The sequence below is a fragment of the Camelina sativa genome, chromosome 2 (assembly GCF_030686135.1).
Source record: "Camelina sativa cultivar CO46 ecotype springtype chromosome 2, ASM3068613v1".
Classification (NCBI taxonomy): Eukaryota; Viridiplantae; Streptophyta; class Magnoliopsida; order Brassicales; family Brassicaceae; genus Camelina; species Camelina sativa.
This window is the reverse complement of record NC_141881.1, coordinates 18,040,064-18,053,197: the sequence shown is the minus strand read 5'-3', so window position 1 is coordinate 18,053,197 and position 13,134 is coordinate 18,040,064. Positions and strand designations below refer to the sequence as shown.

General features: G+C 30.5%; 2 protein-coding genes across 24 annotated transcripts; one reads left to right on the top strand and one right to left on the bottom strand.

Moving 5' to 3' along the window:
- Positions 1–1,834: 1,834 nt before the first annotated feature.
- On the top strand, positions 1,835–3,695 carry LOC104724628 (uncharacterized). Of its 23 annotated transcripts, none has more exons than XR_015580364.1 (9): positions 1,839–1,927; positions 2,054–2,402; positions 2,493–2,550; positions 2,666–2,733; positions 2,845–2,912; positions 2,991–3,066; positions 3,159–3,215; positions 3,302–3,381; positions 3,495–3,695. XR_015580364.1 is itself a non-coding variant. In XM_087485126.1 (8 exons), the coding sequence occupies exons 3-7, from the start codon at positions 2,504–2,506 to the stop codon at positions 3,212–3,214; spliced, it is 315 nt and encodes a 104-aa protein (XP_087341252.1). In that variant the 5' UTR covers positions 1,839–1,927; positions 2,054–2,402; positions 2,493–2,503; the 3' UTR covers position 3,215; positions 3,302–3,695. The 23 variants fall into 23 exon arrangements, 5 of the variants coding, with proteins under 5 accessions (XP_087341221.1, XP_087341227.1, XP_087341252.1 ...); XR_015580362.1 differs by having other exon boundaries at positions 3,490–3,695; XR_015580354.1 differs by having other exon boundaries at positions 2,489–2,550.
- A 7,627-nt stretch (positions 3,696–11,322) lies between these two features.
- On the bottom strand, positions 11,323–12,436 carry LOC104724616 (uncharacterized). The gene is made up of 2 exons (XM_010443150.3): positions 12,055–12,436; positions 11,323–11,793 (listed from the first exon to the last, which is right to left on the bottom strand). Exons 1-2 carry the CDS (start codon positions 12,232–12,234, stop codon positions 11,443–11,445), a joined length of 531 nt encoding a protein of 176 aa, XP_010441452.1. The 5' UTR covers positions 12,235–12,436; the 3' UTR covers positions 11,323–11,442.
- Between the last annotated feature and the right edge of the window lie 698 nt (positions 12,437–13,134).

Sequence of the window (13,134 nt, the reverse complement as noted above, 5' to 3'; positions counted from 1 at the left end):
CAAGCCCATTAGAAGGATCTCGAAGAAGAATGTAACCGTTGGAGGATAAGAGTCACGAGATAGCTTCCCTTAGGGAGACAAGGTCACGTCGCTTTCTATCTTGGGATCGCTCCCTTCTCTCTCTTTATGTCTCTATCTACAAGTTGTCGAGTTGGTGGGATTGTTAACCTAGTTTTCATTCTATTTAAGGCCTTTGGCCGACATTGTAAAAGCTATTCTAATACAAGCTCTCATTTTATCTCACATTCTCTCTAATTTGCTTCCGCATACTCAATTTAAACCAACACAGCTTGAGCATCGTACTAAGTGCCAAAGCTTGAAAGAACTGAAGAGAGTGATTGGCTTAATTAATAATTTCTTATTAAGAGAGTGATTGATAAGTACTCAGTTTTCTTATTACTTATAGTCGTATACCATGTTTTCATCTTTATTGCTTATTGCTTGTGTGTTGTTTATTGTTGTTTCTTGTATATTGATGTTTTTCTTAGTCACATTTAAAAATTCAGGAAGCACTATTGAGAATTCAAGAAGACTTTCCTGAAACATATTCTCTGATAAAATTCACCTTTTATCGCAGGAAACAGAGCTTGGAGATTTTTTCAAGCTATGTGAGGTTTTACTTTATTTGTTATTTAGACATGTATGGAACTTGTGAAATTTTTATAGATTGTTTTGGTACTTGTATGCATCATAATAGTGTCACATATTTCTGTTAGCACTTTGTTTTACTTGTGATTGAACTTCAGGAAACATTATATGAAATTAAGGAAGGATTGTATGAAATTGGGGAAGAATTGTATGAAATTCAGGAAGGACGGTATGAAATTCGGGAAGACCTTCATAAAAAATTAGAATTTCTTAACATCAGAATGTTCACACAAATAAAATCAGTATTCTTCACTAAATGGAGTAGTTTACAATATATTGAGGCAAAACATGAATAAAAAGATAGGTCAAAACTCATTTCTTTAAATTTAAGAAAGATTTCATATTGTTTAGAAAGATGTCCTTGAGTTTAAGAAGATCTTCCTAAATGTCTGAAAACAGCTAACTTTGGATTTCCAGTTTAGTCCACAGAACTAAAAGAGAGAAGAAGAACAATAAACATAGCATCATCTTCTATTTGATTGGCTTAACTAATAATTTCTTCTCTTTAGAAAGAGGAGGAATCAAAGGAAGAGTTGAAAAGTTGAGTTTTAAAAGTCTTAATCAAATCAATCATTCTAATCTCCATCTCCTTATGAAGCCTCATTGTCTCATTCGCAAACTGCACCTTCTTCTTCTCCATTACCATAACTTTCTCATCAACACTCTAATATCTGCTACCATGGCTCTTGCTCCTTTCCCCTGCCTCTCACCACCATCTCCATAGTTGTTCCTTTTCCTCTTCAAGATCTCTCTCTTTGTCTTCATGACAAGAAACATCAGAATGTGCACAATAATGAAATAATTATCCCTCAGTAATGGAGTAATCTACTAATATTTGACACATTGATTCAAAATACATAAAATAATATATTTAGAAACACATATATTTAAATTTATGAAGGGTTCAATAATATTTAGGAATTACTTCTTGAAATTCAGGATGGTCTTCATAAAAATAAGAAAGAATTACTCAAATGTTATCCAAATGTTGGTTTATTACTCATATCTATAAATCTTTTGAAAATTACTCAAATGTTTAGTGCTCTGGGTGGAATTACAATTTACCCCTGGGTTTTGTTTTCGATTTTGAATAAAAAAATTAAAAAAAATACACATCAGCAAATTAAAATACACGTCATTTTTTATTTTTCAACGTCACTAAACAGTTTTTTTTTCATAATCGACTGTTGAATTTTTCTTGTTTAGGTTAAAAAGAGAAATCAAACAGTTTCCACCGTTCATAACAAAAAAATCCTCTCTCTCCATGTCCGCCGCTTCTGTATTCCTTCTGTCCTTTCCTTTTTCCATGACCAGTGGACGTTCCCGATTCATCCAACTCTCCCGAGTTACTCATTTCCGATCTTTTACTAACCGTTTTTTCTTCTTCCTCCTCCTCTTCTTTCAGCGCCGCCGCCTTGTTAACCGGATCGGGATCTTGATAAGCCTCAACCATTTTATCTCCGTCGTGATCGGTGACTTTATCGACGGAGGCTGTAGAGTTGGACTCGTTCATCGACCTCTTGTCGTCCCGGTCAGACTCCGTCGTTTCCCGGTTAAGCTTCGCCGGTTTAGTTTCGTCGTTTTCCAGATCTGGTTTATTGTCTACATCATCTCCGTCTTTCTCGAAAATGAGTTTTATGCTGTCTATGTCAATTCAAAGCAGAGGAATCATCTACGGGTAGCTAAAGAAGTACGAGCAAAATGAGTTTTATGCTGACATGCTCGAAAATGAGTTTTATGCTGGTTCTTACAAGGTCTATTCACTTGGCTTTTAATGTTTTGGTATTTTAAAGGGTTGAATCTTTATTTGTTTGTCATTTCTCAATTTGTTTGTTCTCAGACAGATCCCTTTTGTATGGAGATATCTCGACAAAGAACAGCTCATATGCTCGCCTTACTAAGGTAACACACACATTTTATTGAAGTTCTTGTTCTAATTATCAAATTGATGTCTGAATGTGATCCATTTAAAAGAGTGTTTTCATTTGACTTAATTTTTGTGTTTTTGTTTTTGCAGATTGAATCATTCCAAACCTTTTTGCTACTGTAGATGCCGAGGAGCTATCTGGTTCAAGTACTACGGAGGTTTGGTGTGTGTGTTTAGTTCTGAGATTGAATTTTGTATTTGGTAAGCTTCTTACTAAAGTGCTGTTGTGTTTGGTCTCTGAGCTTTTTACTTCTGTGTTATGTTTGTAGTGCAGGGAAACCGGATTGGATCTTCGAATCGTAAACACGCTTTTGGATCCTCTCAATGGAGAACTCAGGTACTAGCCTACCAAAACTTTTATTGCTACTGCGAAGTTGTATCCGTCTCAATTCTAACTTTTCTTTTCCTATGTTAGCCATTTATATTTGTGGACAACTTCTCCCAGTGCCCCCATGCATGGTTCTCCATAACCCTTTCAAATCTCCACCGAGGTATCATATGGTTTGTTCTTGTGTAATTACTTTCTCAGATTGTTTCTGTATACGAAGATACTAAATTTATGGTCATGTTTTTCTTTTTACAGATACCTCTTGTATGGAGATATCTCGACGAATGCAGCTCATATGCTCGCTTACCTAAGGTAACACGTTCTTCCTAGATGTTTGTATTTGGTGACAACTCTGTTTTGTGCTTTGTTTTGGAATCATAGAATTGTGTTTGATGCAGGTAAGGATTATTACACCATTTAAATTTGTGTTCCGTAGATGCCAAGGAGGGCGCTCATCCTGCTGAAGTCCAGAGCTTTGGTGCGTGTGTTTACTTCTCATATAGAATTTTGTAATTGGTACTTAAAGCTTCTTACTTATGTTGCTGAGGTGGAGTCTCTGTGCTTTACTTTCCTGTTATGTTTATAGTGCAGGTAAAGTGGAGTGGATCTTCTAACCACAACACGCTTTTGTTTCCTATAAATTTTGTAAAGCGTTGCACATTATTATTATACCATCACGTTTACACTCTTTAAAGATAGTTCGTGACTATGATCAGTTCGAGATGAATTGTACTTGGGTATGTAAAACATTGATATGTCTATTTTCAAAGTTATGGCTGATTTACGTTGAAATTATGGCTGAGTTATATACTTCACACGACTGAGTTATAAATTATGGAGTTATAAGATATTAGTATGTATTCTTCTTTCTTTCTTAGGTCTATCGTTCTGTATTTTTAATAAATTATCTAATTAAAAAGTTTTTTGATATCACAAAAAATGTTAGAATTATGTGTGTGTTTTTTCCACAAAGAAGCCAATGCTCACTATATCATAAACTCTTTGTTTCTTCTTTAGACTTTAAATGTAAAACAATAATTTGTCTATTTTAAAAGTTATGGCTGATTTACGGTTAAGTTACGGCTGAGTTATATACTTCACATGGCTGAGTTATGAATTACAGAGTTATGAGATAATAGTACGTATTCTTCTTTCTTTTCTGGGTCTTTTGTTCTGTCAGATTTCTAATAAATTATCTAATTAAAACGTCTCTCGATATCATAAAAAGTGTTGTTGGGGAATCGCAAAAAATCACTAATTTTGTGTCTGCTCAGATCTACACATAATAAATACATTAAGTTAGCTTTTCTCACAATATATTATTCAAATTAATTAAAGAAATAAAAGAAATCAAAGTATTTCTCAAACAGTTGACTGATATGGCTGAGTTATCGACATAAACGGCTGACTTATGAAATATTTGTAAATTAGAATTATTATAACTCAAAATTAAAATATATAATGAAAAAATGAATATTACAATCATTATAAGCAATAAAAAGTAATAATTATAGACAAAGATTGATTTTTACACAGTTTGATGAAAATGTGTAAAACATTCAAAACATGACATTTAGAGGTTAGAGTTAGGGTTAGGGTTAGGGTTAGGGTTTGAGGTGTAGGGTTCATATTTCCAACATTATGAGTTTTAATATAACAATTTGGTTTTGGTTATATTGCATTTGGTTTAAGGTGGTAATTTGGATATACTAATATGATAACCATTTTAAAATTTTAAAATTTTTGAAATTATTTTTCGGTTATTTCCGGTTATGTGTCGGTTAAATGAATATATAACCATAAATAATCCAAATGTTACCCAAATTAGGTCGATTAACTTAATATAACCGATAGCAAGCCGAATATAATCGTAACTAACCGAAAATAATGGAAAAAATAGTTTCCGGTTCAGTTCGGTTTGGTCGGTTATTTAGTCATTCTAATTTGAGGGTTGGCTGAGTTATGGTAAAGTTATGGCTGAGTTATGCAACGGATATATTAATTTATTATATACCTTCTCGAAAATACAAAAAGTGTTGTTGGGGAGACACAAACAATAATTATGTTTATTGTTAAAAACCACACACGTAATAAATGAGATTTTAGCGATTTTTTATTTAAAAGGAATTCAAAATTTGAATTTTAATTTTTTTAATTGTTTTTTTAATAAAAGTATTTCTCAAACAATTGACTGATATGGCTGTGTTATCGACATAAATGGCTGACTTATGAAATATTTGTAAATTAGAATTATTATAACTCAAAATTAAAATATAGAATGAAAAAAATGAATATTACAATCATTATAAGCAATAAAAAGTAATAATTATAGACAAAGATTGATTTTTACACAGTTTGATGAAAATGTGTAAAACATTCAAAACATGACATTTAGGGGTTAGGGTTAGGGTTATGGTTAGGGTTAGGGTTTGAGGTGCAGGGTTCATATTTCCAACATTATGGGTTTTAATATAACAATTTGGTTTTGGTTATATTGTGTTTTTGGTTTAAGGTGGTAATTTGGATATACTAATATGATAACCATTTTAAAATTTAAAAAATTTTGAAATTATTTTTCGGTTATTTCCGGTTATGTGTCGGTTAAATGAATATATAACCATAAATAATCCAAATATTACCCAAATTAGGTCCATTAACTTAATATAACCGATAGCAAGCCGAATATAACCGTAACACCGAAAATAATGGAAAAAATAGTTTCCGGTTCGGTTCGGTTTGGTCGGTTATTTAGTCATTCTAATTTGAGGGTTGGCTGAGTTATGGTAAAGTTATGGCTGAGTTATCGTTTAGGGTCTTCTCAATAATATGAAAACGTATTCTTCTTTCCTGGGTCTTTTGTTTTGTCAGATTCCTAATAAGTATTAAAACGTCTCTCGATATTACAAAAAGTGTTGTTAGGGAAGTGCGAAAAATCACTAATTTTGTGCCTGCTCAAATCCACATGCATAATAAATTGGTCATAAAGTGAGATTTTTATCACAAGATATTATTGCAAATAATATCTAGGTCTTTTGTTATGTCAGATTCCTAATAAGTATTAAAACGTCACTCGATGTCACAAAAAGTGTTGTTAGGGAAGCGCGAAAAATCACTAATTTTATGCCTGCTCAAATCCACACGCATAATAAATTCATAAAGTGAGCTTTTTATCACAAGATATTATTGCAAATAATTAACTAATTATTATTCGAATTTATAATTTTATTTTTCTAAAAGTATTTCTCCAACAATTGAATATTAAAATTATTATAACTCAAAATTTAAATTTAGAATGGAAATATGTCTATTATTAGGTTAACAGATGGTTTTACGCCAAAATATCGCTTTACGGCTGAGTTATAATCATTGTGGGAAAACGAAAGGTCATGTGACGGCTGACTTATAATCATTACGGGAAAACGAAAGGTCATGTGACGGCTGAGTTATAGTGAGTTATGGCTGAGTTATCACAAGAAACAATCTGAAAGTAAATGGATGATATATATGACTTTACGGCTGAGTTATAATATTTACGGGAAAACGAAAGGTCATGTGACGGCTAAGTTATAGTTAGTTATAGTTAATTAAAAAAACAAAAATTCAGTTATATAATACAAAAAAATATTTTTTCGTTTTTATTTATTTTATATATCAAGAAAAATAATTTTTACTGTTTTTATTTTATTTAATAACTTTTTAGTTAGTTATTTTATTTCTCCTAAATTATTATTCTTTATTATCATTTGAAATGAAAATAGACATAGACCTAAATTTTATTCAAAAAGTTACCAGTCACTAACAAAACTAATTTTTTTGAAGTTGAGTTTGAATAATCATGTGTTATGGTTGATGTACAAGTTTAAGGTATATCCTTTGTAAAATTGTTAACTCAAAAGATTATTCAACATCATGGAAATTTTCATGAGTTAAAGATGTGGTAAGTTGAGTTATTTATTTTTTTTTAATTAAAAAAAAACGAAAATTCAGTTATATAATACAAAAAATTATTTTTTTCGTTTTTATTTAATTCATACTATCAAGAAAAATAATTTTTACTGTTTTTCTTTTATTTAATAACTTTTTTAATTAGTTATTTTATTTCTCCTAAATTATTATTCTTTATTATCATTTGAAATGAAAATAGACATAGAACTAAATTTTATTCAAAAATGTTACCAATCACTAACAAAACTAATTTTTTTGAAGTTGAGTTTGAATAATCATGTGTTATGGTTGATGTACAAGTTTGAGGTATATCCTTTGTAAAATTGTTAACTCAAAAGATTATTCAACATCATGGAAATTTTCATGAGTTAATGATGTGGTAAGTTGAGTTATCTATTTTTTTAATTAAAAAAAACGAAAATTCAGTAATATAATACAAAAAAATTATTTTTTTTCGTTTTTATTTAATTCATATATCAAGAAAAATAATTTTTACTGTTTTCTTTTATTTATTAACTTTTTCAATTAGTTATTTTATTTCTCCTAAATTATTATTTTTTATTATCATTTGAAATGAAAATAGACATAGACCTAAATTTTATTCAAAAATGTTACCAATCACTAACAAAACTAATTTTTTTGAAGTTGAGTTTGAATAATCATGTGTTATAGTTGATGTACAAGTTTGAGGTATATCCTTTGTAAAATTGTTAACTCAAAAGATTATTCAACATCATGGAAATTTTCATGAGTTAAAGATGTGGTAAGTTGAGTTATTTACTTTTTTTAATTAAAAAAAAAAACGAAAATTCAGTTATATAATACAAAAAAATTATTTTTTTTCGTTTTTATTTAATTCATATATCAAGAAAAATAATTTTTACTGTTTTTCTTTTATTTAATAACTTTTTTAATTAGTTATTTTATTTCTCCTAAATTATTATTTTTTATTATCATATTGAAATGAAAATAGACATAGACCTAAATTTTATTCAAAAATGTTACCAATCACTAACAAAACTAATTTTTTTGAAGTTGAGTTTGAATAATCATGTGTTATGGTTGATGTACAAGTTTGAGGTATATCCTTTGTAAAATTGTTAACTCAAAAGATTATTCAACATCATGGAAATTTTCATGAGTTAAAGATGTGGTAAGTTGAGTTATCTATTTTTTTAATTAAAAAAAAACGAAAATTCAGTTATATAATACAAAAAAATTATTTTTTTTTTTCATTTTTATTTAATTCATATATCAAGAAAAATAATTTTTACTGTTTTTCTTTTATTTAATAACTTTTTCAATTAGTTATTTTATTTCTCCTAAATTATTATTTTTTATTATCATTTGAAATGAAAATAGACATAGACCTAAATATGATAAGATTTTAAATATTATGGCATGCATGTAGTTAATTTTTTAATTTGGAATGTAACAAAGAAGTTTAGTTAACAATGTAACTCAGCCACAACATGAAAAACATTACAGTAATTAAAAAGCAAAAAAAATTGCTGCCAAACTCAGCCGCTTCATCAACTGAAAATATGTAACTCAGCCGTATCGTTTGATAAGTCAGCCGTAACTGAATAACATTCTAGTAATTAATCTTTTGCTAATAAGTCGGCCGTCAAACGGCTGAGTTGTCGATAAGTCAGCCTATGACGGCTGAGTTATAGTTTTTTTACCATAACTCAGCCGTAACAACATCTCATAAGTCAGCCGTTTTTCATAACTCAGCCAGTCGAAAAATGGTAACTTAGTTGTGTCGTAGTGATAACTCAGCCAAAATTTTGACAACTCAGCTGTGTCGTATTGATAACTCAGCCAAAATTTTGACAACTCAACCATCTGGTGAAAACTCAGCCATAAGGACGGCTGAGTTATGCGCATAACTCAGCCAGATTTAATAAGTCAGCCGTAACGCTTGGCTGACTTATGAGCATAACTCAGCCAGATTTTCATAAGTCAGCCGTCCGCTCTTACTCAAATGTTTTTCCGATAACTCAGCCACAATATACCTATAACTCAGCCGCAACATACTCTGTAACGCGTTACGGCTGAGTTATGGTTACACTTCAGCGATTTCTGACGTGGCGTCTGACGTGGCAATGGCATTTTTGTAATTACGTTTTTTCCGGTAACATAAAACAGGGGCACGCTGGGTATTTTGAAAATATCCGAAACATTCTAGTAATAAAAAAGTTTTTTGTAGATTCTGGTAATATTACCTAAAATGAGTAACATTTGAGTAATTCACCCTAAAAATAATAGTTAAAAAAGATTACATATCTAAAGTGTTCTTGCTTAAATTCAGGATGGTTTTGGGTGCTCCACCATGGAACATCTTGTTCATCATCAACTCTACGTTTCTTCTTGGAACAACATACTCAACTTTCTTACACCATTTCTTTCTTCTTTGCTGAAATCAATATGTAAACAAAAAACCCTTATTACAATGAAACACATCAAAGATATCACACACTTCTCCAACACAAGATACAAGATAATTATATTTTGTAAAGAAACATTTCAAAGACATCATAGACAAACACTAAAATACTTCATAAAATCCATTCATGAAGGTCTTCCTAATATTTATGAACCCCTTCCTAAATTTTCAACAATGCTTCCTGAATTTTAGACAAGGCTTAATTCCAATCATTATTTGTGTGAGAAACTCTATGATGATTAACATATGAATAAAATTCCAAAGTAATAAGCAAACAGACCTCTAACAATAACACTAGCAGTTACCATTCTCATAAAACCATTCCAAATTTGTCTAGCTTAAATGGATGGGACAGTTCTAAGATTGAAACTTCTTCCAAAAAAACTCATACCAGTACAAGAAGAACACAAATTTGAGTTGAACTAAGTTAAGTCGTTGTTGTTCTCTAAAATATACAACAAAAACCTCAAATAGAAGAAGTAAAGGAAAGAAACAAACCTCATCTCAATTCTCAAGAACTTCAACTTCACAATCTTGAATCTTGTTGAATATCCTTTGGATCTTTACCATTCACAATAGACCCAACAGAAACACAAGTCCCCAAGATCTCTCTCACTAAACCACTCAATTCCTTATGAGTGGCCTTATGATCCTTGCGATCTCAATCACATCACCAAACATTATGCTTAATGTTCTCCACCTTCTCCAGCTCTTTTAACGTCGTCATGACCAGCGCTGCTGCCGACAAAACCATTGTGACTTTCACATGACGAATATGTACCCAATAGCATCGCTGCCGACGGTTCAACACCATTAGCCTCTATCTAATTCGACCTCAAAGCAAAATTTTGAGAGATTTTATCGAATCCCCATTCATAAAAAGTAGATCTAACCAAAAATGCAGGGGAGAAGAACACAATCTCATGACGATTCGTTTCGGGTTAAAGGGGACAAGGAGGAGCTCGTGAGAACCAGCAATGAGAATTAGGTAATCTCCGGTGAGAACAAGAGAATTGGGGCTATCTCCATTTTAGATATTTCGTGAGAGGTTAGATAAAAGAGACGACATGAAACAAAGAAATTATATCAATTATTTCTTATTTTTTAGATTTTTTTTAATTATTATGTTAATTAGTAAATGCTAGTTTTGGAAAATTGGAGAGGGTGTGCTAACTTTGGAAGAAAAACTTAAAAATGTGCTATTCTAGGGTATTTCTCTAAAATCAATATTGGCCAAGGTTTCCACTTACTTTCTTTCTTTAAAAAAAAAAAATCAATTTGTTTTTATCATTAACTTTTTTTTTTTAGAAATTTGTAGATGACCATAAAATAAAATAAAATATATGTTGAATGTGTTATGATTCGAACATTAAAAATTGACATTATTTGACCGACTCATAAAATTTTAAGCATAAAATAAAATGTATCATACAAATAATTTAATAATAGAATGCTATGATGTTTCTAGATATACATTTTTTATTATATTTCTCATTTATAATTCACTACCATAAACATGTAAAATTAATTGTATTTGTTATACCAAAGTCACAAAATGTTTCTGAAAGAAAGCAGAATAATATTCTATCAATAAAAATTAAAGAGCACATTGATTGTTATTCTATTTCATTTTTCCTATCTCAAATGTCAGGACTCGGAAACTCAAACCTATACTGGCACCTCTAGATGTAACATTATAAATTCACGTTTTTTTCTTTATATTTTCGTCGAACAAACAAGCTACACAAACTTAAAACAAGCTACTTAACATGTTTTTGCTATACGAAAAAGACTATATTTAGTGTTTAATTTCCTCTTATGGGAGGTTAGTTTGTCATATATATAATTTGAAAAATTAACGAGCTTTTTTAGTATATAAAGAACATCTCTTTTCATTTCAGTTTTCGACAAGTAAACCAATTTGCCAAATCGGACGACCGTATGTAGTGGCGGAGGTAGCCATTATTTTTACAGAGATAATTTTTTCTCAAATGACTGAAATCTAATTCGGGAAAAAAAATCTTATGGGGGTCAATAAGCACATTTTAACTATATTTATAAGTTTTACTTCTAAAAGTACAAGCACATTTTAACTATTTTGTTATAAGTTACTTCGAAAAATACCAAGTAAATTTATGGGGGTCTTCACCCGCCAACAGCTACTGTGGCTCCAACGGCAATAGCAAGAAGCTTCTCCATCCGCAATGTCATCATCATGATAGTCTTGGATGCCTTGTCTGTATTTTTACCTACCAAATTCTTCACTATACTTGTACTGTCGGTACAAACCATGACGTCATAGTTTGCAGTATCTGGCGATTCCTTGAGTCCCAAGGCAGCGCTCTTGAGAGACGTGATAATGGTCGCAAAGGCATCTTGACTCGCCGCAAACTGCTTCTTCAATTTTGGATTCTCCTTCGCTGCTTTTCCGGCGAAACTCGCAGACTTACGGGCATAAGACATGGTGAGGCTGAGCGTGGCCTCAGCCGCTTGGAACTACAGATTGGAATAATATACTGATTGAGAATGAGACATGGACATACTTGCAATTACAAATTTTTAATTTTGGTTTTGTAACTGCTAAATCTTTAGAATTTTCGATACAGTAAATGCGAATAACATATATATAGATTCATTTTAAAATTATTACTTCAAACTTAAAAAAAAAAAAAAAAAAAAATTCAAGAAAACGTGTAATACGGAAATTAATAATTTAAAACTCTATCTATTGGTTTTAAAAATAATATTAGTACGTACCGTGTTGGTGGCAGAAGCCGCTGGAGGATATGCGTTCAAAGTTTTGACGCAAAAGGCTTTGTTGGTGGTACGTCGGCATATGGCGTCGATGTATTTTGTGGCCAAAGCAGAGACTAAGAGAAATGGTAATACAACTGCAAGAGAACGGAGGCCAAAACAGTAGGAGGAAGAAGAAGCCATCCCTTCGTTAATATCTAGATTGTGGTAATGACTAATATATTAACAATTGTTGTCTGGTTTACATAATACTTGCACGCATAATAGATACATTACACCTTTTGCCCATTTGCTTCAAGATTGGTCAATGTTTAAGATTTAGTTCACATTTACTTTCTCTTAGAATTTCTGGTTTTCTTTCATTCTCTATATAGAACTTCAAAATACAGGTGGATCACAATAATTGGTTAATCTTCTTATTATTATCTCTTTTTTCGGAGAATTTGGTGCATGACCATAAAATGACCTAATATTAGATCAATGACATATGTAAGGTGGAGATGGACGATTATACCCTTTTTGAAAAGAATTATTGACAAACACAACACATGGCACAAGAAGCCACTTGTTTTTCTAACAAAAAAAAATTTATAGAGAAAGTTATGGGAAATTTTGACAAAATTCTGGCCAAAACTTATTTCCCCAAACGGATTTGTGTGCTTTCAATATTTTCAAGAATTCATCATTTTCTATCTTTTTCTTTTTTTCCTATTTCTTTGTCCATTTTCCTAAAATAATATTTATTCTAAATATGAATCTGAATTAATTGCTTAGAAAGTTTATTTTATCAACCAAAAATTAGTGTTCTGTTTTTTAATAGTTACTTTATTTTTCTATTTTATTTAGCTAAAGTTATCTTTTCAACTTTATCTACAAAATTGTATTTTGATATTTTATTATATATAAAAAAGAAAATTTTGTCTTTTGTGTATATATAAATATATATATATATATAATATAAAAAAATAACTTGGCAACGTTCTTATATAGTTATATGTATGATATGTATATTACCCTCTGTTTACATGATATTGGTTTAACTATATCCTGTAGTTATATATGTTTTTATACTGTTTTATATGA

Bases quoted from the DNA above. Each gene is read 5' to 3' on its own strand.
- LOC104724628 (XM_087485095.1), top strand. From the start codon at position 2,367: ATGCTCGAAAATGAGTTTTATGCTGGTTCTTACAAG. The intron at 2,403-2,488 runs GTCTATTCACTT...GTTTGTTCTCAG, and splicing joins TTTATGCTGGTTCTTACAAG to ACAGATCCCTTTTGTATGGA. The intron at 2,734-2,844 runs GTTTGGTGTGTG...TTATGTTTGTAG, and splicing joins CTGGTTCAAGTACTACGGAG to TGCAGGGAAACCGGATTGGA.
- LOC104724616 (XM_010443150.3), bottom strand. From the start codon at position 12,234: ATGGCTTCTTCTTCCTCCTACTGTTTTGGCCTCCGTTCTCTTGCAGTT. The intron at 11,794-12,054 runs GTACGTACTAAT...TCCAATCTGTAG, and splicing joins CGGCTTCTGCCACCAACACG to TTCCAAGCGGCTGAGGCCAC.